General features: G+C 33.7%; 3 protein-coding genes across 11 annotated transcripts; 2 read left to right on the top strand and 1 right to left on the bottom strand.

Annotated features, from left to right (window-relative positions):
• Nucleotides 1–5,548: 5,548 nt before the first annotated feature.
• LOC107957149 (uncharacterized) lies at nt 5,549–7,480 on the top strand. The gene is made up of 3 exons (XM_016892583.2): nt 5,549–6,017; nt 6,435–6,777; nt 7,214–7,480. Exons 1-3 carry the CDS (start codon nt 5,851–5,853, stop codon nt 7,277–7,279), a joined length of 576 nt encoding a protein of 191 aa, XP_016748072.1. The 5' UTR covers nt 5,549–5,850; the 3' UTR covers nt 7,280–7,480.
• Nucleotides 7,481–9,463: 1,983 nt separating this feature from the next.
• On the top strand, nt 9,464–13,974 carry LOC107957151 (protein GET4). Of its 6 annotated transcripts, none has more exons than XM_016892588.2 (12): nt 9,464–9,618; nt 9,948–10,027; nt 10,605–10,683; nt 10,916–10,997; nt 11,358–11,508; nt 11,786–11,876; nt 12,180–12,263; nt 12,707–12,753; nt 13,162–13,290; nt 13,450–13,534; nt 13,617–13,697; nt 13,765–13,974. In XM_016892588.2, the coding sequence occupies exons 1-12, from the start codon at nt 9,541–9,543 to the stop codon at nt 13,771–13,773; spliced, it is 996 nt and encodes a 331-aa protein (XP_016748077.1). In that variant the 5' UTR covers nt 9,464–9,540; the 3' UTR covers nt 13,774–13,974. The 6 variants fall into 6 exon arrangements, with proteins under 6 accessions (XP_016748077.1, XP_016748078.1, XP_016748076.1 ...); XM_016892589.2 differs by having other exon boundaries at nt 13,612–13,697; XM_016892587.2 differs by having other exon boundaries at nt 13,617–13,974.
• A 181-nt stretch (nt 13,975–14,155) lies between these two features.
• On the bottom strand, nt 14,156–21,463 carry LOC107957150 (uncharacterized). Of its 4 annotated transcripts, XM_041112570.1 has the most exons (7): nt 21,351–21,463; nt 20,000–20,948; nt 19,824–19,882; nt 19,649–19,748; nt 17,002–19,548; nt 15,112–16,902; nt 14,156–14,551 (listed from the first exon to the last, which is right to left on the bottom strand). In XM_041112570.1, exons 2-7 carry the CDS (start codon nt 20,934–20,936, stop codon nt 14,541–14,543), a joined length of 5,445 nt encoding a protein of 1,814 aa, XP_040968504.1. In that variant the 5' UTR covers nt 20,937–20,948; nt 21,351–21,463; the 3' UTR covers nt 14,156–14,540. The 4 variants fall into 4 exon arrangements, with proteins under 4 accessions (XP_040968504.1, XP_016748074.2, XP_040968503.1 ...); XM_016892585.2 differs by having other exon boundaries at nt 15,112–19,548; XM_041112569.1 differs by lacking the exon at nt 14,156–14,551 and having other exon boundaries at nt 15,062–16,902.
• Between the last annotated feature and the right edge of the window lie 3,973 nt (nt 21,464–25,436).

The raw sequence follows: 25,436 nt of genomic DNA, 5'->3' as shown, positions 1-25,436 counted from the left end.
CGATCAATTTTCCTACCAGCATTAGATACTAATTTTATTTGAGGATCTATAGGTGTAGATGCTGGTATACAGTTGAAAAGATAAAACTTTTTAAGCACATTTTTAATGTAATGTGATTGTGATAAAGCTGTAGTGCTTTTATCTAGGGTTATTTTAATCCCAAGAATAACATCTGCTACACCCATATCCTTCATAGCAAAGTTGTTTGACAAGAATTTATTTGTGTTTTCTATTTGTTCAAAATCCATGCCAAAAATGAGCATGTCATCTATATATAAGTAAATTATGACACCTTTTCCATTTTCAAATTTGCTATATATACATTTATCAGATTAATTTATATTATAGCCAGTAGCTAAAACAACATTGTCAAACTTTTAGTGCCATTGTTTTGGTGCTTGTTTAAATCCATATAAAGATTTAACAAGCTTACATACCTTATGCTCTTGTCCTGGAACAACAAATCCTTCTGGTTGTTCCATGTACACTTCCTCTTCCAATTCACCATTTTAAAATGCAATTTTAACATCCATTTGGTGAATAACCAAATTATATAGAGAGGTAAGTGATATTAAGAGTCTAATTGTAGTAATTCTTTCTACTAGAGCATAGGTATCAAAGTAATCAATATCTTATTTTTGTGTAAAACATTTGGCTACCAACCTTGCTTTAAACTTATTAATGGTTTCATCGAACTTCATTTTCTTTTTGAAGATCTATTTACAACCTATTGGTTTGGAACCCGATGGAAGATCAACTAAGATCCAAGTTTGGTTTCCTATTATTGAATCCATCTCATCATTTATTGCTTCTTTCCAAAAAGTAGAGTCTTGATATTTCCTTACCTCTTCAAATGTAATAGGATCAGATTCCGTATTATAATAATAAGGTATCTTATTGTATATACTTTCACCTTTTCCTTCTACAAGAAACATAATGAAATCTAGTCCAAAATCTTTGACCTTTTTAATCTTCTTACTTCTTCTTAATTCTTGATAAGATTCATCATTATTATTAATTTGTTCCAATGGAATCTCATTCTCATTTGAAGAATGAATCAATTGCTGTGGCTGTAATTGTCTTAATATAGAATTAAATCTATTTTCATCAAAAATAGCATCTCTTGATTCAATAACAGTATTAATTGAAATGGAATCATTTGGTTCAATTACCATGAACCTATATGCCTTGCTATTATGTTCATATCTTATAAATATGCATTCAAGTCCTCTTTCACCTAACTTTTTATGTTTAGGTGTTGGATCTTTGACAATAGCTCCACAACCCCAAACCTTCAAATAATTAAGGTTTGGTTTCCTTTTCTTCCATTGTTCATAGGGGGTTATTTTAGTTTCCTTATTAAGAACTTTATTCAATATATGACAAGCTGTTAGAACAGCTTCTCCCCCAAAACCTTGTCCAAGACTTGAATATGATAACATTGAATTTACTATTTCAGTCAAGACTCTATTTTTTCTTTTAGCTACACCATTTTGTTGTGGTGTGTAAGGAGCTGAAACTTGATGGACAATCCCAGTGGATTCAAAATAACTTAGATTATAGTATTCTCCACCTCTATCCGATCTTAAGAACTTGATAAATGATTCACACTAAAGTTCAACTTCAGATTTATAAACTTTAAATTTATCAAGTGCTTCATCTTTTGAATGCAATAAATATATATAACAACATCTAGAACAATCATCAATAAAAGTAACAAAATATTTCTTTCCATCTAATGTAAGAGTATTTTGCATGTCACATAAATCACTATGTATCAAATCAAGCAATTTTGTTTTTCTTTTAACTTTAGGGAAAGGGTTTCTTATAATTTTAGTCAACATACATGTATTGCATTTTTCAATATTATTATTAAAAAAAGAATTAAATCTAACTTATACATGTCATTTAATTTTCTATAATTCAAATGAAACAAAAAGATTCAACCATATAAGCAGAAATAATATTTTTATTCTTATTAATAATATTCAATTTGAACATACTCTCACATATACCCTTTCCCTACAATAATTCCTCCCTTAGACAATATTTGCCTCAAAAACAAGTTTGAAAAAAAACTTATTCAATAGACTTCCAGACACTAAATTCTTTCTAACTTCTGGTACATAATATACATCATTTAAGGTTAAAACCTTTCTAGAAGTGAATTGTAGTTTAACAGACCCTTTGCCTTTGATTGCTGCGGTAGAAGAATTTCCCATGTACAAGACATTGTCATTTTCACATTGTGAACATGCTTTTGTCTTTGCACACATGTTTGGTTGCTCCGGTATCAATCCACCATGTATTATCATCTTGTGCCATATTAATTTCAGATATCATTACAACAAACTTTTCATTATTATCGGCCTTAGAAGATGATTTCTTCTTTAAAAATCGACATTCATTCTTGAAATGTCATGGTTTACCACAATGATAGCATGAACCCTTTTGTTTCTTTTTGAACTTAGGTGCTCTATCAGTCTGTTTGAACTTTCTCTTGAATGGTTTAGTAGTCTGTACTTCCTCCGTAACATGCACTTTGGCATTTTCAGTATTTAGATTCTGATCTTGCTTTCGATATTCCTCTTTAATACGAAGATGATTTGCCAAAGCCTCAAGAGATATTTCCTCTTTCATATGTTTTAAACTTCTTTTAAAGTCTTTCCAAGATAGAGGAAGTTTGTCTATTATGGAGGACACAACAGTCATTTCATCTATTTTCATATCATATTACTTGAATTGATTCAGCATCTTTTCAATATCACAGAATTGTTCCATAACAGAACTAACATCAACCATTTGATAATTATTGAAACGACTGACAAGAAATTTCTTATGTAACATCTTCGGTTATGTATCTTGTCTCCAATTTGTCCCATAATTCTTTAGCGGTGACCTCGTTTTGGTAAGTGTTGAATAAACCATTAGATAAACCATTCAATATGTGGCCCTGCACATGTAATCAACATTGTCCCATTTTTTTCTTTCTCAAGTTGCAGCAACAGATTCATTTTCAGTCTCTTCAAGCCTTGGAGTATCTAAAACATAAGCAATTTTCAAAGTTGATAATAAGAAGTGCATCTTTTTCTGTCATTGTCGAAAATTGCCACCATCAAACCGATCAAGTTTGACAAAATTAGAAGCCAACTCCCTTAGTGTTCCACTTTCATGAGTTGTGGTATTCATTATGAAATATAACCTTAAAATTGTTAGTACAAATCTCCGGTAAGGAAAATCTCGAACACACGAATGGAACTCGGACAGAAGAAAAAATAGGACAAGGCTCCAAGGCGTGTATCAAACCACTATCTTTAAGGTTATATTTGCACTCAACTATCTTCGGTGTGCAAACGAGTTTCAAGCAAATTAACTTCGAGGATACAATGAAGCCAATGACTAATTATGTTTTGCATTGACGAGAATAGCCCACTACATACTGAGCAATGTATGACAAGGAACTCAATTTCTATAAAGGATTTCTGCGGTAATACTTTATAGAATAATCTAATAATATTAGAATATGAAGGAAGGAAAGAAACAATATTAGAATTTGTTGGTATGATTTCCAAATGAAATCTCATTCCTATTTATAAGAATTTTCATGTCTCTTCATAGAGACATCTTTCATCGATAGGTGTCTTTCTGAATAATAATGTCTTTAAAATAAACACATAATTATTCATTTAATTATAACTATTCAAATAATATTATTTAAATAGTTATAGTTCTTTTTCAAAAAATCAAATAATATAATCTTTTGATTAACTAGACCCATTCATTTATAGTTGTTGGAACACTATAAATATTTGAAAATATTCCAACAGCCACTAGGTATTTATATACACTTTTAGTGTTAAAATTTAATTAGATTTTTCCTAGATATTATCACTAAATAATTCAAAATTTTTAAAAAATAAAATTTAAATTAATTACAAAGTTATAACAATATAAAAAATCCTTTAATCTTTACCCAGCCACTTTAAAAAAAAAAATTAACCCTTCAATCTTTATCCAGTCATCTTAGAATCTTCAGTCTTTCAATCAAGCCCTCCTCTTTGCTTTTTGTTTCAATTTAGCCGTCTTTTTTGTAAGAGTTTGAATCCAGTACACTAGCTTTATTCCTGATAAGAAAAATCCAAATTTAATAACATTTTATCGGATAATTAACCAAAAATAAATACATTAGAAATACTAATTTATCTTGCTATAAATAAATTATTTTGATCATGTTAATAAAACTTTTCTTATTTAATAAAATTCTATAATTCTTATAGTTTTTATTTATAAGTAAGATAATTTATTTATCAATTAAATTTATCGAAGTTAAATTCGAATTCTTATTTATAAATATGATAAATCTTATAAATAATATTTTTTATAAAAGTAAATTTAGTAATATAATGAATAAAAAAAATCATATTAGTCAATTTAAAAGTTTTTTTATACTCGTATTTATATTATATTATAGATATCGATTATATAAATTCATTCAATAAAAGTTTTTTAATTGATTAAAAATTTTGTATTTATAAGTCTGATAAATTTATTTTAGTAAAATATTTATAAAAGTTATAAATAATAAAAATATTTAAACAACAAATCCAATAATATAAAGAATATTAAAATATTATTTTGGTCACTTGTACTTTTATACACTAAGTCATTTTTTAAGTGGTTATGTTTTAATTAAATTTTTTAAATATTGTATTCTAATTACGGTAATCAGCATAAATAACATTTCTCATCCGAAATAAATATTTATTTATTTAACAATTCAAATATTATAATAGTAAAAAATTAAATAACAACACAAACATTTTTAATATATTCATGTTAGGATATTATTATTATGAGTTATCTTTTAGGCATATATTTAGGGAAATACTATATATTTTTCCTTTTTTTTACGTGATTACGGTTCTATAAATATTCTTGAAGTCCAATCAATAAGATTAAAAAAGATTTCTCTATTTTTTTTTGATCAGCTATATGAATTTTTTATGTAATTCATGCATTGTGCAGAATTAGAAGTGTTCATGGGTTGGGTCGGGTCCAATCAAAATTTTAGACTCGTTTGTTAGGCTTAGGCTTGGTCCCGCCTGAAAAGTGGGTCTAACATTTTGTCCAATCCTGGTTCGAATAAAAATACTAAAATCCGGGCCCGACCTGACTGTATTAATTTTTTTGTATTATTTTTAAAAAAATATAATACATCAAAAATATTAAAAATAATAAAATAAATATTTCCTAACAAATTAAAAATAAATAAATTTTAAAAAATATGTATACTTAAATAATAATAAGATAGGTTTAATTTAACAGACAAATGCCTCAAAAATAGCAACAAAATTAATAATAAAATAAGAGTTATACAATAATAACAAAATAATAATAATATAATAGTGAAATAGTAACAAAATAAAGAAAAACAATAAAAAAATAACAACAGAATAATAAAAAATAATTTTTTTTGCATATTTGGGTCGGGCCAAGCCATGGGCCAAAAAAGTCTTACTTGATACCAAAAAATGATTCTAATTATTTTGCTCAAGCCTATTTTGTGACAGGTGGAGAATCTTCCAAAGAAAAGGATGATTTTATAAGAAAACAAAAGATGAGGAGAGCTGGTAGTAGAAGCCAAAAGAGAATGACTCGATGGATAATATGGCATCCCTTTTATGGAATTATAACAAAATAAAATAAAAAGGCTATCAGATTATATTTCCCTGCCGCCTCTCAATTTCCTCTTCATCACTTAATTCTTTATTTTTTGCTAAACCAAATCATAATAAATTGCAAAATATAAGTCTTTCCCCAAAGTGAAAATTTAAGCTTGAGAAACCAGGAATGGAGAGCAAAAACCCAAAATCCGAACTGACTGTAATGAAGTTAAAGCCAATAGAAGCAACCCCAGAAAGCTTCAAAGAATTCGGTCAAGTCATTGAAGCATCCCCAGATGGAGAAAAATTCGGTCCGACTGATGCTCAGCTAGACCTTTCCAAAGGAATTCCCAGGTTTAATTCTTCATTTCTTTAACTATTTCTGTTTCAAGTTTATGTTTTTGTCCGATTATTTTGTGGTTTTTCTTACATGCTTGGGGATTTTTATGGGATTTCAATTATTGGGTTTTGAACCTTTTTTTCTTTTTGGATAAAAATTCATACTAATTGCAGTTGTCTAGTCTTTTAGGTTATTTCAATCAGAGGAACCTGATAACATAGTAAATGGAGTGTACTAATTGTCTAGTTTGGAGGAGGAGAAATTCCCTACTTGATGTTATTTTTGATAATTCCAATCCAATTTGACAGCGAGTAGTACAACTTGAGTTACTGGTTTCAATCATTGCTACAGATTTGGTATTTTAGCTTTAAGTCTTGGTTGTTTACTCACATTCTTTTCTATGTATTGACTTCCCAATGCAATTGTATTAGGTTTTACATCATGAACCTTCAGAACCGGCCGCTCAAGTTTTCAACGATTACACATCATGCCAGTGTGACACAATGCCTTGGATCTATAGGGGGTCATGTTTGGTATCTCGGAATTGCTAAGCCTTCCTTGGTGGACTCGGAAGAAGTTAAGAATGAGAAAGGGAAGATAGCGGTGCAGTCTCGTTGTGGTCATTTCTACGTGCCTCCAGCCATTGAAGATGTTCGTGTTTTTAGAATTGCAGGTCCTAAGTTTATCAAACTTAATCGTGGAACATGGCACGCCGGGCCTTTGTTTAAAGCTGATGCTATGGACTTCTACAACTTAGAGCTAAGCAATACCAATGTGAGTTCTTGTGCTCTTAAACCTTTCTCTCTTTGATCTTTTTCAGCTAAGTCCAGCACTCACTCAAAACTGTAGCTTGCATCACAAGTCTTGAATTTCACTAAGAGAATTAGCTTTTAGATGTTCATTGGATTAATAACCTAATCATCTTTGCTGGAATGAGTGTGGTTATGAGCCATAGTACTGGAGGTAGGTATACTGTATTACTTTGATTCTTTATTTTTCCTGAAATACTCAAGTACCCAATATCTGTCCTCGACACATGTTCAAGCATAGATACAAGGATTTGGCACAATTGAGATATGAAAATTAAACATACCCCTGGAAGATATATATATCCGTGTTTAACATTGACACCCAAGTCCAAGTAAGGTATGTTTTAAGAATGTAAGGAATAGAATTGTTGGTATTTATGAGAGTTTTGTGAATAAAATAGGTGGTGGATCATACAACACATGTGTTCAAGAAGGAAAACGGAGTCATCTTTTCAATTGATGAGTAGCTTTGTTCGTCCGATGCCGAAGATGTTGAGAGATGTGATTTTGGAGAGTGAAAACTTTTCCAACACTATCAAATATGTTGATTTTGCGTTTTAGTTTTTCATACCTGATGTTATATTGTGATGTATATACATGATGAAACGATTAAAAAAAAAGAAGATTGGAGCTTAAAGTTTAAGTCTATAAAAATTTCGATTTAATTATAGCTTGTATTTTCATTTTTCATAACGTTGTGGGTAGAGACTAAGCCTTAGTTTAGCGATGTTTCTCTAAAGTGTTCTTGAGATAAAAAAATGCTTTGCAAGAGCACTTTTTTAACCCAAAGCAAGGGCAAGAGCAAAAGTTAAAATTTTCTGCTTTTGCTTTTGGTTAAAAAAGTGTTCATACAAAGCATTTTTTTTGATCCCAAGAGCACTTTTGAAAAGCTCAAAAGGATCTGGTTTAGTAATGTTTTTATTTTAGAAGTGCTTTTTGTTCTAAATCTGATTTTTAGAAGCAATGCTCAACTTGATTGGAGGTTAAAACTGATAAAACAAAAATATATTCTTGGTTTAATTTGTTGGATTAATCAATTTAACTAATTTGTTGGTTTAATTGATAAATTTAGGTAAAAAGGATTTTTTCAGTTCTCAATTTTGAAATTGAATAAATTGATTTCTTTTAAATAAATCAGCATAATTTAATTATTGTCAATTTTAAAAGTAAGTAACTAAGGACTTTTCATCATAATGTTGAATTGTATACTATTTTGTCTTCAAAGTTTACATCTTATCAATTTAGTCTTATTTTAATAAATTTATCCCGTAATATTTGTGTGAATATTGAGGCTAAATTTGTTAAAAGTATATATAAATATTGAAGGTTAAATGTGTTACTATAATGCCGTAATTGATTGTCATTAATTGCTCACTTTTGAAATTGGTACGAATTAAATTATTCTAATTTTTTTAGATGACTTAATTTCAAAATTAGATTTTCCCCCTAAATTTAAATATATTTATAAGGGTTCATGTAAAATTAAGAAGTTCAGAGGCTCATGTCTCATTAATTTCTAAAAATTGGTTAATATGTTAAAAATTATTAGATTAATAAATTTATTATTTAAACAAGTAAATATATATATAAAATAAGTCTTTTATTCTATGATGATTTTTACTAATGTATTCATAGTTTGGATATGATCTCAAACCTTACATAGTTCTCAAATTTGATCTAATTCAAAGTATGAGCTTCAAATCTCATTAGAAGTCGTTTATATTTATAAATAGTTAATGTAAGTATGCTTAAATTTGTTTATTTTAAAATTTTATTTACAAAAATTTAATATTCCTCTTTTAGTATTGTTATATATATTTTGTATGTTAAATTTTTAAACCTTCACAACTTAATATATTCTTTTAATATTTGCATTACACCATAATATATATAAAAAAAAACTAAAAAAATGAGTTGAATATTATCTAAACAGATTCAAAATTTTTACCCAATCTCTTATAAATATCGGGAGATCTTATTATGAAAATAATGTAACTTGTACAAGTTATGTACTACTAAATGACACCTTTTTTAATAGGAAATTACACTTTGAAAGAAAGTGACTACTAAATGACACCTTTTTTAATAGGAAATTACACTTTGAAAGAAAGTGTTTTCACATCGTAAGACTTTTATCTAAAATTTTATTACTTGCAACACAAGTTTTGTAACTTACTATTCACAGGAGAAAATTTGGACTGTCTCTTGATCATATTTCTAAAGTTTTCAATGTTGCCTTAACTTAGCCATTTGCTTCACTGTCAACATCAGGCATTGGTCTGAGATAATAGTGCTTAGCACCATTCAATTTGTATTTGCAGTGCAAAAACAGAAACTAAAAGTTTGAATGACTGTCATTGATGTAGGATTGACTTCCAAGGAAGAACTTGGTTGCATTATGCTGCTTACTATGGCCTCTTTTTTCATTTTCATAAGATGGACTGACATCTGCTGACTAAACGTTTTGATTATCGACTTTGTCACATAACATTGATTTTAATGAAAAGCACCTGCATTCTAGCTTGACATTCAACTACAGGTTTACTTTATATGAATATGAACTTTTAATCTATCCATGTCCAAATGGAGATAACTGAATACATTTATTTATTTTTTTCATAAAACAGAAAAATAAGAAATAAGGAGGCCCAAACCATTTGCCGAAAAAGGCCTTAGTTTGGATTTTTTCCTTAACCGGAAAAACAAAAGAAAATCAGATCTTTCAAGAATGAAAAGTGGAAATCAAGTAAGAGAGAAAATGTCGAGAGAAAAACCCAGAAGAGCTAATCTTCCTCCTGTTCAAGAGGTTCTTTTTCCCCTTCTTTTTACCATTGTTTTTTTACACAATTTTGGTGAAAAACAAAGGAAATAACCCATCATTTCCTTGGTAGCTAAAAAAAGTTGATAATTTTGAATTATTAATCCCAAGACTTCCCTTGATTGTACGAAAATAGCCATTGGATATTGGGTGTAACATTTCATTTAAATGAACCTTTTTTTGTTTTGATCTCTGGTTTATTTTTATTTTTATATTGTAGATGTGGTAAATTCTAGTGTTTGATTTCTTATATGATTGGAGTTTATTATTATGGTATAAAATTCCTAATAGCATTGATTTTTTAATATGAAATGCAGAATATTAATAAATTAGAGAAAGTTATAAGCGATGGTAATTCCTACGGAGCTCAGCAGATGTACAAGTCTATAAGTACACGGTATGACTGCAATTTCCCAAATTTATAAAATTTTAGAGCTACAAATAGCCGGACATGATATATTAGTCTATGTTACTCAGACTCATGAGCGCATGCAGGATACAAGTACGTTAAATTTTTTTTTTATCTAGATCTAGTCTATAAGTGCAAGGTATAAATGGCTGGCAATGGTATACCAGTCTATGCTACTAGGACTCGAGTGCATGTCGGATATAAGTTGGTTCAAATCTTATTTCTCCAAGTCTTTCTTATATTTAGAGGGTGGGAAAGCCATGCCGATGTTAAAGTATATGTTAGACACAAATGCACAGACCTAGCTTCTTAGATGGAGCTTAATGGGGTAGATCCACTTATAGATGGATTATAAGGGGTCTAAGCTTGAGTAGGTTAAGGATGCTGCTAGCATTAATATTTGGTTTCCAGTTTCAATTCAGGGTTCTGTATTAATAGCTTTTCATTGTTTGTTCTATTTCGGATCTTCCAATAAGGCTAAAGGTAAGAATGGTGTGTTGATGTTTTCTTTTTTTTTCTTTCAAAGACTTATCATTGATTATGAAACATGCACAACCTATTTCAGATATGTATCTGCTCAACGATGTGCTGAGGCCTTGGATCTGCTTCATTCAGGGGCATGCCTTCAGTTGAAGCACGGGGAGGTTATTATTTTTTTTCAGTTACATTTAACCGGAGCTTATTAGTCAAGGTTTTTCTTTTTTCTCAATGTTATATGCAAAGCCTAGGATATATTAGCTGTTTACGGGACAACAATATTCTATGATTGAAAGGCTTAAGAGATTGCCTTGAGGGCATCTGCTATGCTGGTGTTATTTATGGTTGTCTTTTACTTCATTATCCGTTGCTTCAAAGTCACGAAATGGATCTTTTCAGGTTACTTGTGGGTCTGAGCTTGCAGTCATGTTTGTCGATGCCCTTGTCAAAGGGAAAATACCTTGTGACCCAGAGATCGTTGGTCAGTTCATGCCTTCTCTTGTAATTTGATTTGCTTATCATCATAGGTTGTAATTTATGTTACTCAGACTCGAGTATGTATTCCACCTGGGTATGTTCAATTATTTTCGAGTTGATTATATCCCCATACCCACTTTTAGATATCCATCTGAATGGGTATTGGACATGGATACTTTATGAAGAGTCAGGGTAACATAGGTTGTAATGAAGAGTTTATGGACCCTCTTCTCTTATTCGGATGACTTAAGTATCTTTTATTTAAATAATAAAAAAGGAAAAGCCTTAAAAATTAATTATGTTATCGGGTTTGTTTGGTTATTCTATTTCTGTTTTTGTAACTATGATAAAATGTATACGTCAGATCGTATTCGGAAAATCTACAAGCTGTTTCCGCAGATTCCGGTGCCTAGTAACTTTGCAGTAGAAGATGATGTTCAAGAGCTTACCGAAGCTCTTGGGGCAGCAAAAACACGTCTTCAAAGCTGCTACTCATTCTTAAAAGCTGCTATAAAGTGAGAATTGCTATATTGTACTGTTAAAGTTACCTTGTGTTTCAGCATAATAGTAGATGTCTGGGTTATTTTCTCTTCATTTCTTGATGATTATTGAGCACTTACTCTTACACTTACACTCAAGTCTAGGTAACATAGGATGAATCATAGCCTCTCTGATTGTGATTAAAAGATACCGCAACACTGGAATATCTATGGAGGCTTAAGATTAGGCTGTTTATAATAATAAACTTGCACTTTATTTTCCCTGAACTATTTTTCTTACTTCGGGTTTTAGGTGGTCTGCAGAGTTTGGTGCTGACAAGAATGGTGATCCGCAGCTGCATACTATGCTGGCCGAGTACATATATTCTGAATCTCCTGAAATGGTAGGTTTGGAAGTAAATATTTAGGCTTTGCTTTTGCTTCTTCAATGATCTATCTCAAATTTGTTCTTCTCCCTTGCTCAACTAGCAATGAATCAGGGTCATGAAGCATTGGGCTGGACCAGCCAGTTCATTTGAGAACTGGTTGATCAGGCAGTTTAGTTGAGGTCTTTTTGTGTTCTGCTAATACATTGGGCAAGTATCTGCCATAAAAGCCTTTGAAACTATCCTTATATCGAGGTCAAAGGTCTGTTCATGAGTTAACATCCGTATGGATGTCCACAATCATGTAATGTTGTTTTGTAGGACATGGCCAAAGTGTCGTATCATTTCGTTCGAGGAAACAACCTAAAGAAGTTTGCAACTACTTTAGTAAACTTCATGAGCAAGGTTAATTTTCTTCTCTTTCTTTCTCCTTGCCATGGATACACCTCAAGGTTTTATTGTTTCAATTATTCATTTTTCTTGAAATACCGGTGCCCAAAACACGAGTCACACTCATATCTAGACAAAGGATTGGAGATTTGATCCTCCAAATACATGGGAAAACAGAAAAAAAAAAATTAAACATACCCTTATGAGACGCATAATCATATCTGACACTCACACCCGAGTCCAAATAAACATCGTTTGATCTATAAGGTGCTAAAATAATTCAGAACTCAAGTTAAGAAATTATGGTTGTATTAGGGTTGGTTGTAAAAAATGTATGGAAGATTAGCATAACTCAATCAACGCACTCAGGTTCAAGTTTAACCTCAATGATCAAAGGGTATTACTTTTCATCTGAAACTTATTTAATGTCATAACTGATGGGCTTTTCAACCGTACAGTGTTATCCAGGTGAAGATGATATAGCCATTGCACGAGCCATTCTTATGTAAGCTCACCGATAAACTTCCCCCTCACCTCTAATTTTACTATTCTTGTTGCCTCTACTTTTAAAAGCAATCAATAATACCAAACTTTACTTTTGAAGTACTCGTATTCGACCCTCATATTTGACACATATTCATACATGGGTATGGCAATATGAGCTTCCAAGGACACTTCAAATCCATGAAAATCTTGGAAAAACTTGAACATACCTGAATTGAACATATATCCATATCCAACACTCTAAGTCGAGTTTGTTGACATAGATATCATTCTTCCAATGATTCCAATAACGGTAGGTATTTTTGTTATTTCTCAACTTTGCATCATTCAAACCTGGAAATAAAATCAAGAGTGTATTTTGTAGTCATAAATTGTGTAGTAATGAAGAAACATTACTTTGGGATGGTAGGTATTTGTCAATGGGTAATCTTCAAGATGCTAGTTCCCTTATGGAGGAATTAAAGAAGCAAGTGCAAGCCCAGGAGCTGGAATTTCCTGTATCTGATTTGATTCAGTTTATCAATTTACTCTTGCTAACGTAAGTCATTATTTTTATTAGCTGAAATTTTGTGGGATAATAAAATTGATATACACCTGGACTTTGTTAATTGATGGAAATTGGTGTTTTAAGGGTAATATTAATCTATATTACTAGTGTTGGAGGTTTCAAATTCTGGCTATTTGCATGTGTTTGCAGGTTGGAAAAAGAGACGTTGCCTCTTTTTAATGCATTGAGAGTGAAGTACAAGCCTAGCATAGACCGAGAACCCGCATTCAATGAGGTTCGACAATTTCATTTTGTTCTTTTGGTTGGGTTGAATTGTACATGATGTATGGTGTTCTAACAAAACCATGACAGTTCAGTTGGTATGTGACATTGCGGAAAAGTTCTATGGCATGCAGCGTAGAAATCCATTTCAAGATATGTTCGGAGACATGCTGAAGGTGAGTGATTTATCCAACTAATACTCATCTTATCTTAAGCTGTTTATCAACAACATTCCTCGTGCAGATGATGTGATGAGTAGTCGGCTCAAATCCCTTTCCAGTTTCTGATTAGAGAAGCAATTTCCTATTTATCTCCAAATATTTCTGATATTGTTTCCTATTTATTTATAATATTAATTAATGTTATACCCTTTGTAAACAAGATGGATCCATTCTTTGGTTAAATCAAATTTTGCCCCTGAATTATTTGGTTAAATCAAAATTTTCCCCTGAATTATTCATTTGGAAAGCTATAATAAGCATTCTTATGGTAACGATGTTCCTTCATTTAACCTATGCTACACGTACAAAGCACTTTGGATCACATGACAAACACAACGATGATCGACATAAGGAACATCAGCCTCGAACCGATTTATGGATTCCATTGGTTAACAAGTTTTAGCAAAAACAAATATCATAACACATGCTTTTACTGATCAAATTCACGAGGAACCAAAACAATTATCAGGAGCTGAGCTCCATAATTCGATACAATGCAATGCATGATAATCCCTTGTACGACATGGATATGATTACGCAGCAGAAAGAAATAGAATTGATTCAACAATTCTCTGGGTCCTCTCCTCTAGGAATTAGCTTCAGTGAAAAAGGTCATCATCTAAATGATTATATATTACACTAGCTGGAGCACACGTGAACGGCAATACACTCAGTACTGCATAATTCTACCAAAGAAAGAATCCGAGCACAAGACTCGAGTTGCACCAGATGAGCCATCTGCCACCTGCTTGCTTTCTTCTATGGCACCAGTATCAGAACCACCGGACGTATTCTCCCCTACAACAATTCTGCCAAAAGAACAAAATATGAGAACCAGAAAACTAATGCAGATAAAATAAAAGAGAAACCAAGAAACGCAGATAAATAAAAGAGAAGCATTTGTCTTGGGAAACACCGATATATGGTAAAGGTGCATGATGCAGCAATCATGTAGGTTTCTGTACTTTGGACCCAGAGATACATTGAAGATGAACTTCCTTTAAGAATCCACTCCAACCTCATAAATAAATTATTAAAAGATGTAAAACTCGAAGCATTTATCTAAACCCCAGAGATCTAATTTCCAAGCTCCTGAAATAACAGCTGCTCCTATTTCTACCCTTTGACAGTAATATAGATTTAGTTTTTGACCTCTTCAGCACCAGTAAACATTTGAAAGACGAAACCATACAATTCATTAACTGAATTAAGTGCATGAGATTGCAAGATATCACTCAAACCATGCTCTCAAATAGTTTCCAATTATTCTAACACCATCAAGTTAAAATCTTTCAACAGATACAAAAGAAAAGTAATACCTGAAATTTCCAAGTAATACAGTAAAGCAATTAAGTTGCAGGTTCTATACTTTTAGCACCCGCAGGGGGTAAAGTTTCCATTTCCGTAGTTGTAGAAACAACTGATGTTTCCTCGCTGTTAGTTATGAGAACTGTTGAAGCTTCAACTCCTGAGGTTGTGGGAGTAGTCAAAGTTTCCTCAGCTAAGTTTGTGGGACTGGTTGGAGTTTCCTCATCCAATTTTGTGGTCATAGTTGGACTGTTCTCAGCCAAAGTTGTCGGAATAGCCAGAGTTTCCTCATGCAGGGTCACAGGAGCACTTGTAGTTTCCTCACCTGAGGTTGCAGGAATGTTTGCAGTATCCTCACCCGTGGTTGTAGGAATGGTCTGAGTTTCTGGACCCAATGCTACAGGAACAGGACTTCCCTCATTGAAGGAAGGAGGAATAGTAGTTCCTTCGCTGAATGATGGAGGAATAGCCGGAGTTTCTTCACTGAATGTCAGAGGAACGGTTGGGGTTTCTTCACCCAAGGTTTCAGGAATACTGGGCCTTTCCTCTGCCAAGGTCACTGGATCAGTAGGAGTTTCTTCATCCAGGTTAGTGGGAATGCTATGATTTTCTTCACTCGAGGTTGAGGGAAAACTAAGAGTTCCTTCACCCAAGGTTGCAGGAAGGGTAGAAGTTTCTTGACCTAAGGTTGCAGGAATGGTTGTTTCCTCACACACAGTAGTAGGAATGGTATCCCTACCCAACATTAAAGGAATGGTAGAAGTTTCCACATCAGAGGTTGTGGGAGTAGTCGAAGTTTCCTCAGCTGAGTTTGTGGAACTCGTTTTAGTTTCCTCATCCAAGGTTTTAGGATTCATTGGAGTTTCCTCATCCAATTTTGCAGTAATAGTTGGATTGTCCTCAGCCAAAGTTGTACGAACAGCGAGAGTTTCCTCATGCAAGGTTTCAGTAGCAGTTGTTTCCTCACCCAAGTTTGCAGGAATGGTTGTAGTTTCCTCACCCATGGTTGTAGAAATGGTCTGAGTTTCTGGACCCGATGTTACTGGAACAGTAGGAGTTCCCTCACTGAAAGGATGAGGAATTGTAGGAGTTTCTTTGCTGAATGATGGAAGAATGGCAGGAGTTTCTTCACTGAAAGTCAGAGGAACAGATGGACTTTCTTCACCCAAGGTTTCCAGAGTACTGGGGGTTTCCTCTGCCAAGGTCACCGGATTGGTACGAGTTTCTTCGTCCAGGTTAGAGGGAATGCTTCGATTTGCTTCGCTTGAGGTTGAGGGAGTGCTACAAGTTTCTTCACCCAAGGTTGCAGGAAAGGTGGGAGTTTCTTGACCTAAGGTTGCAGGAATGGTTGTTTCCTCATAAACAGTTGTAAGAACGGTCTTAGTTTCACAATCCAATGTTCCAGGAAGGGTATGAGTTCCTTCGCTGAAAGTCAGAGTAACTGCTGGAGCTTCTTCACTAAAGGCTGCAGGGACAGACGGAGCATCTTCGCCCAAGGTTCTGGGAATGCTAGGGTTTTCCTCTGCCAAGGTCATTGGACGGATAGTAGTTTCTTCATCCAACTTTGGAGGAATGCTACAAGTTTCTTCACCCGAGGGTGCGGGAATGGTACAGATTTCTTCACCCACAGTTGCAGGAACACTAGGAATTTCTGGATCGAAGGTAGCAATGCTTGAAGTTTGATCATGCAAGGTTGTGGTCATGGTCGAAGTTTCTTTGCTCGAAGTTAAGTGGGAAAGTGAAGCTTCCTCAACCAGGCTTGCAGAAGCGGTTGACGTTTGCTCATTAATGATTGTGAAGACAGGCAATGATTGTTCACCTACATTTGCAATAACAGCCATTGTTTCTACACCTGCAGTCATGGAAACAGGTAATGTTTTCTCATACATGGTTGTAGCAACAACCAAAGTTCCATCAGCTAAGGTCGTGGGAATGGCTTTAGTATCCTCACCTGTAGTTGAGGCTATGAACCAAGGTTCCTCATGGAACGATGTAGTAATGGGTAAAGTTTCCTCACCAAGGGTTGAAACCATGAATGAAGCTTCCTCACCTAGGCTTGGGGCAATAAGTGCATGGTCCCCACAAGGGGCTGAAGCAATGAATGGATTCTCCTCAGCTAGGGTCGGAGCATACAGTGAAGCTTTAAATGATTCAGAAATAGTGTAGTTGAGTTGATAAGTTACAGGCACTGGCCCAAAGATGTTGAATTTCCCGGCACTATTGTAAGCAATTTCTGCATCAGATGATCTTCTAAAAACAACTCTGGCACGGCGGGTTTCACGATCAACTTCTGTCTCGGATTCCTTTAATGGTCCAAAGTGCTTGAACATCTTATTTAGCTTTGTTTCTGAAGGAACAGAATTGATCTCGGGAAAGCTCATAACAATTTCCGCTGGGGCCCTCTCATCAACATAGCCAGGGGGTTTCTGTGCTGTCAAATCATAACTGGTATCAGAATATCGCTTTCGAGACTTACGGACTTTTTGAATTGGTTTATCTAATTCGACAGGCACAAATTGATATTGTCCCCTACTGGTTCCCAGTGATGGCTGCTCCTCAGAACCGTTTTGGACTATCCTGTCAGTCCAATAAGTGTCACTCATGTCTTCAAACTCAAAAGTTTCAGAAGAACCAATGATAGAATTTGGCGACTTCTTCCTTTTCCCAACTGCTTTGTCTCCAGAAAGTCGATCCAGAACTGTTGAATCTCTAAAATCCGAGAAGAAGCTAATAATAATATTAAGAGAACTGTAACTTTTCATCGGATCACATGCTGCTAAGTGAAGTTGCACCAATAAATCGTCAAGTGATGAATATTCAGTCAAAATATCCGTCCTCTTTCGCTCGGCATCCTCATGATTATCAACTGGAACATCATATCCACATGTAGCAGAAGTTTCACAGCCACCATCAAGCTTGTGTAACCTATCACCACCGGACTTTAGAATCGATGGGGATCCGGTCATTTGGCTTGCAGCTCTACTGATACGCTCACCAATCTTAAAGGAAGGCTTTGGGAAATGAGGTGTGCTTAGAGACCCTTTAGTTGTCTTCCTCCCTTCCTGCATCACGGAGTCTTCCGAGGAATCAATGGCTTTTCTTTTCTTGCTAAATGATGATGAAGGGGGCTTATTACCTATCACATCAGACACGATTTCGCCATCAGGAGAATCAAATGTCTCGCTCATTAATTTGGACAAGCTTCTTTCCTTTTTACTAGGATACAAACCATCCTTCAGATTATGCTTCCGTTTAAGGTAAGATCTCCGAGTCTTCGAAGCCTCGGATTTTTGCTCACCATCCATATCCATAGGAGTAGCACACTCAACTACCTCAAGCGTTTTCTCCTCAGAAAATTGGGATTCAGGCAGCTGATGATAACCTTTTAAACGATGGAATGCCAACAATTGAGCTTTAGCAATCACAAGGTCGAGTCGATCAGCCCCACTGGATGGAGACTCCGCTAATGCTTTCATATAGTCAATTAATTTGTCAGGCTCAAAAGAACTAGCACTTAAAGATACATCAATACCGTCTCTTAAACTTGATTCTTCCCGAACTCCCGCATTCTCAACCTTTTGGAATTTTATCTTGTCATAGGCATCCTTTGGCATGCAAGGGCAAGCCAGACCGAGCTCGACCCGTCTAGAAAATTCTTCCAAAGCACAGTTGACTGCATTCTCAAATGATTCTAAATTACTCTGCTTCACTATTTGAGAGAAATGTGTTCGGAATGGCTTCAAAACAGACGATTCATTCCAAGCAAATGTTCGATCCCCAAAGTATGCTACCAGAAAGCTATCCTTCTTTTGATACTTCATTGCCTTCTCCGAAGCATCAGAAGGATCAAATATCTGTCCTGGCCACCATGGGTGGCTCTTGATCTTACCCCAGACTAAATCAGAAACTGAAAATCCACCTTCCTCAGACCGAAGTTGCTGGTACTTAGCTTGATGCACCTTTAAGCCACTTACGGACTTGAGAGCTGTCTGTTTAACAGTCAGTTCATCTATATTGGTTGGCTGGTCAGAATCACTATCATGTTCTACGACTTCCATTTCTTCCACTTGCTCTAAACAATCCGGTTCATCACTAGTAACTTGATCTTCAACATTCATTTCTTTCCCTACACTTGAATCATCCTCAAAAACCACATTTTTAGCTAACAGATCATCATTTCCCGAGGACTGTAACTCCTTATCAGAAGCAACAGCAGGAGATATTTGGTTCAAAACATTGTTATCGACTTTTGGGACTTCACCTTCACCACTACCAACAAATACATCCATTTGATGACCTAATGGTTCAGAAACATCACTTGCATCACAATTTTTAGGGCTAACACCCATTTTCTCAACTTCAACATCTTGCTCTGCATCAAAACCGACATCTTTAGCATAGGAAACCTGCTTTTCAGCAAACATTGCTTCCCCGATGCTTAAATCAACTCCTTCTCCTCCGTCAATAACTGGCTCAGGTTTTAAGCATTGGACATTACCTGCACAAGATAAACCCTGACCAAATCAACATTGTCCGAACCAAAAAAAAAAAAAAATCAATTAAAAATAAGAATAAAAAATCAACTCTTTCAACTACACCTGTATCATGGTTTTTGGTGCTTAGGTGAGGAGTATTAACCTCCATCTGCTGTTTCTCAGACTCAGTACCTTGCTTGTCGATTTCCATGTCTGAACTAACCTGCAAAAGACAATGAATCAGGCTGGCTCAAAGATGCATATTTGTACCATCAGACTTAACCGAACTTGGAAGTACCTTCTCGTCTAATCGACCTTCGACAATCGATTCCGTTGACTGACACGAATAGACCGGATCTGCATATATAATGTTAGAGATTTTCAGCGCTGACACCTAATCTCAAACTTCATGGCTGTTCTTCAACTTTAAATTTCAAATTATATTCAAAAGCACTAATTTTCCATTTTTCATACCTTTAGCTTCAGAAGTGGGAACACATTCAGCAGTATCCAGTGTATTGACATTCAAGGATATGGCATCTACATTGTCATTTGGAGCTTTCTTTATCGGTTCAGATATAGTTTCATGAGCACCATCTAAGGCATTCAAATATTCCTCATCGATTGCCATTGCAGCTTCCTCAACAATTTTATTTTGTATGCCTGAATCTTCAGATGTAGCGGACAAACATAAAACTGGTTTCTGGTTTTCATGATTCACTTCATTACCATCCAAATTACCAACTCTACCTATCTCCGTATCTTGATTCAAATCTCCCCCACCTTCATCAATTCCGCTAGACTGATCTGTGTTCTTACCTGCAGAACTACCAGGTGCCCTGAAACCCAAAACCCTGGCTCCATTTACCTCATTCCGAGCCTTAGCTTCACCACCTGAAACTTCATACCTTGAACCCAAATCACCGGCTAAATCACCTTCACTATCTAAGGTACTCGGATTACCCTCCAAACCAACTTCATCGGACTCATCGCGACCACAAACTATATCATTAGAACAAGACCGAGCCACACCTCCATTTACCTCATTCTGAGCCCTAGCTTCACCACCCAAAACCTCATTCCTTGAACCCAAACCATCCACCGCATGGCAGTCACTATCTAAGGTTCTTAAGTTACCCTCCAAACCAACTTTATTGGACTCTTCATGACCACGAACTGCTTCACCAATAGAACTAGCCTGAACTGTCTCTCCATCTCCCCCATCAATATGAACATGAGAATCCAAAACCTCCACCGTTACCTCATCTCCATTATCACGACCCGCTTCACCTCCTTCCTCAATCCGAATTTGATCCTCACAAGCCATTGTTTCAACCACAGTTTCACTGACAGTTACTGAAGATTCTGAAACAATACTCACTGAATCACCCTTCTCTTTTGCTTCATCCATTCAATAACCGATCTGGGTATTTTCCAAAATCATCAACAATAAAGCTCCAAGAGTGAAATATATAGAAGAAAAAAGAAAAAACAGAAACTGATAAAATAATATTTTCAGACCATATAAATTATAGTGATAAAAGAACTCAGCAACTGTTTCACTAAGCAAACTATTTCCATAGTTTCGTCCATAAAAAAAATCTGGGTATTACTCAAAATCATTGAAAGAGAAGCTCCAGGATTTAAACTTTCCAAAGAAGGAAAAAAAGTGGAAAATCTGATGAACCCTAATGACAAAAACTGAAACAAAAATAAAGCCACCTTCAAACTGAGAAATCGTAGGAGAAATGAAAGGAAAAACATGATGAATTTTTATTTCATAAACTAAAGAGATAAGATCTAAAGACGAAGAATTTACGGCTACCTTTGAAAAACCTCCTGGAAAGAAAACTGAAGAGGGCCTGAAGATGATTTGAGTTCTGAAAGAGCGAAGAAAAAAAAAGTACCAAAGAGTGAATGGAGGGTTTATTTAAGAGACCCAAAGACAATAAACAAAAGAGATAATATAAATTTTGGCCCCTGAACTTGGCAATTAGATCCACTTTAGTATCTATTTCTTTTTTTATGTTTTTCACTTTTGTACCTAAATTAGATCCATTTTTGGTCCTTTAACTTGGATTCCTTCAAGATTTGATGATATAATCATTGTTCTTAAAATATGAATAGATTGGTCAATCAGACTGATTAGATCGATAACTAACTAGTGGACTAATACATACAAAGGGGTCGAATTGATTAAGTATGAAATTGCTCAAAACTAGTAAAAAAATAGGACAAAAACCAGTAGTTAAATCAATTTTTTTAAAAATATTTTATGAATTTGTAATTATTTATTTAATTATTTTTTATTTAACGAATTTAGAATCAATGGTTTTATTGATTCAACCATTGGTCTAATTATTAGAACAATATACGTGACATTCTAAGATTATATCATGTAATCATTTAAAAATTTATATAAATTTTTTTTATTTTCAATTGATGATTTGGTAAAATCTCAAAGTGTCATGTATCGAACTTTTACATTCTCAAATTCAAGGACCAAAGTTGTCAAGTTAAGCTATTAAAGTAGATAAAGAAAAACTTTAAGTACTAAAATGAATGTAGTTGTTAAGTTTAAGAGTAAAAAATGATATTATTCCAAACAAAACCCAAGTAAATTAAGGTTGTTGTCCTTTACACTTTTTCAGTGATTGGTCATCACTCTCACCAAAATATTTTGGTTTTCAAAATAGCACTGTTGTCATGTACGTGCCATATTATCGTTGGGTTTTCAAGCATTTACTAGACATTTTGAGATAATTTTGCTAGAGATTTCTATAAACAACTAAAAAAGTGATCCAACATTGGTGTTCCATTCCCATACCCACTCTACTTTCTTTTATGTACTATTTTAATTTTAAATTACTATCAAATAATTTAAATCTTATTTTGATTTTTACCTACATAATTTAATGATATTTAAATTTTAAAATTTTAGGATTTGCATATTTTTTTTATTTATTTTGATATTTAAATTTAGTAACTAAATTTATTTTAATTTTTGAGCTTGAAAAATATAAAAGTGTGATTATATGCAACATCATCACTTAAAAAAATTAAAACAATTTATATAAATTTTTAGTGTTTTAATAATCATACCAATAGTTGAACTGATTAAACCACTAATTCTTCTATTCAATCGATTTGATTGGTTTAACTATTAGATGATGAGGGCTTTATCGTTTACCAGAAGGTAGTCTTTGATAAGGCAATGAAAGTTGGTTTGATGTGCTATATTCCCAAAAGGGCCTGGCTAACCAAGCTAGGGGGTTTAAATAATCGGCTCAATTAACACCAGAATCAGACTATCGGCTTTTTTTCGAAACTGACTCAAAATAATTGATTAATTATAAAAATGACTCAAATGTAAAATCTTATACAAGAATGACCTATTTTTTATAGTGCATACCGGTGCCGTCATACCCATTGGCGGCACCACCCCTAATTATGATCTAATGATTAGTCATTTAAAAAAATAAATTTTTTGGTGTCGCTATTCCCCTTGGCGACACCAATATGTATTTTTCTACATACTCATTAAAAATCTAGGTATTCTGGGAGAAAAAAAGAAAAAATAATACTTTAATGGGTGTTGTCATTCTTTTTGACAGCACTAAATAAATTTAAATAAAAATTTTGCTGCCACTATTCTTGTTGGCGGCACTGGTGATTTTCTAAAAAAAAATTGAATTTTTTTAAGTGCAGCCAAGTTGTGTGGCGATACCAGTATCATAATTTTTTTTTTAATTTTTATTGGTGCCGACAAGCTCTATGGCACCATCACCCACTATATAACTTAATTTTGTTGAAGTTTTCTTGCATTAACTATTTAAGAGAGAGAGAGAGAGAGAAAGAAAAGATTTGTATTAAATAGAAGAGAAAAAGAAAAGATTTGTGTTAAATAGAAGAGAAAACAAATTGTATAGAAGATGAATAGCCAAATGTTTTTGGTATATGTTCAGTTCGATGGGGCAATTCTACCATCAATTGAAGTTGATTTTATATTCAAAGGTCGTCATAAAGTAGGGATGAGATTCTATAACACTATAAAGATGGAAGAAGTGAAATGAAAAATCAATGCAAAAATAACTCTTCATTGTCGAATGACAATGTCAATATTATTTTAAAAATTTTCAATTTCCTCAGATTCGTTGAAATTTAAAGAGATGAAACTTGTAGATGATGATGACTTGGCCATTATGCTCGTAATTTATTAGTCGGCTTGGAACGTCACCCTCCAACTAGTTGAGTTGTTCGCTTAGTTAGTCGACTTAGAGCCCGTTCAAAATGTCACTCAAATAAGTCAACATCATGGGTTTGACTTTGATTTCAATGTCGAATGGGCAGATCAGTTAGGCTGTGGAAAGACATCACAATGGCTCGAAAATCCAAACTATTGTGGGAGTTCGTATAACAACTCTATCTCGTGTCCCTGTCTAGAGATACATCCGGAGGTGATAGACACCAATGCAGATGGTAAAGAAGGGTCCGATAATGGTGATCATTCTTATCATAATGGTGAAGATTTTAGTGACCTCGACCTGGATGAGGTTTTAGACAATATCAACGATGAAGGCATGGAGGAGGGTGAAGATGTACACCCCCTTTCGATTGAGAACCTAAGTCGTGGCATTATTATATGGAATGACCTTGAGGCCCACATGTTGAGCGTAGATGGTCGTATGTGGCATGCGTAGAAAAACAAACAATTTTATAAAGTAATTTAAAAGTGTGGTTTTAACTACAAATGTATAGTGTTAGTTGTAATATTTGTAGTGTCAATGGGACACTCGAGTATACCAAGGTTTAAGCCCAAAGGTTTGCTAAGTGGATAAATGTGTTTATCAAGTTAATTATAAGTTAAGTAATTACTAATCTAATCGAGTCAAAATTATTAGTACAAGTTCAAATAAAAAAATATTTATGAACTAAATTTAAATTATCAATTAAACTAACTAATCTAATTTTCTTCCTTGTTGTTCTAGAAAATGTAAATGATAAACCGATGAATTATATCTATTGTCACTTTTAGCTAGGAATCTCCTCACAGTCTTATCCTAAACTAAAACATACCACATAGGTTCTTCTCTCAATCTCGCCTAAGCATATAGATCTTCTTTTAGTCTCACTACTTGGCATAATTATATCGAACTATCTAAGGATAAACTCTCATCTCAGTCTTGTTTATCTAGATTTTCCATTGGAGGTGCCAATTCTAGTGAATTAAGCATTTTGATATAATTGAGCAATCAATATATCAAACATAAACATTAACTTAACTAGCAAATAACTAATCAACCAACCATCAACAAATTTAACACATAATAAAACTTCAATTTCTAACGAGCATTTTATCAAATACATGGTAAGTATAAAATAAAAGTAAAGAGTTTGAAAAATGCTCATTTGATTTATGGAAATCGAATGAAACCCAAGAGTTTCATCATTTCCCTTTTACATAGTCTTCGACAATGAGGAAGAAAAGAAACAATAAAATTAAAATCTAATCTAAAAAGAAAAAAGAAAAAGAAAGAAAAATCGAACCTAAAACTATAAAAACTTAAGAAGAAATGTTCAGCCAACAAAATCTGAAATGAAAGGCTTATAAAGTTGTATTTATAGCCTACTAACACATAACCTAACAATGATAATTTTTCCCTTAAGGGAAATATAAACTTAAGCTTATCGGACATAAAATTTCCCTTGAAGTTTTTTCACCTGTAAGACAGCGGTATCATGCTTGGATATTGCCACACTCGTAACAGTCTTGAAATGGATGGCCTTGGGATTTCTCAATATCGTGATATCATTGTAGCTGACCTCGATCCTCTTTATTTCAGCACTATGAAGGATATCACGACTTTCATACTTTGATATCGCGATACCCCCTTTTAGGTGATGTTTTCTT

This window comes from Gossypium hirsutum, chromosome A05 (genome assembly GCF_007990345.1).
Source record: "Gossypium hirsutum isolate 1008001.06 chromosome A05, Gossypium_hirsutum_v2.1, whole genome shotgun sequence".
In the NCBI taxonomy this organism is placed as follows: domain Eukaryota; kingdom Viridiplantae; phylum Streptophyta; class Magnoliopsida; order Malvales; family Malvaceae; genus Gossypium; species Gossypium hirsutum.
This window is presented reverse-complemented; position numbering and strand designations above follow the sequence as displayed.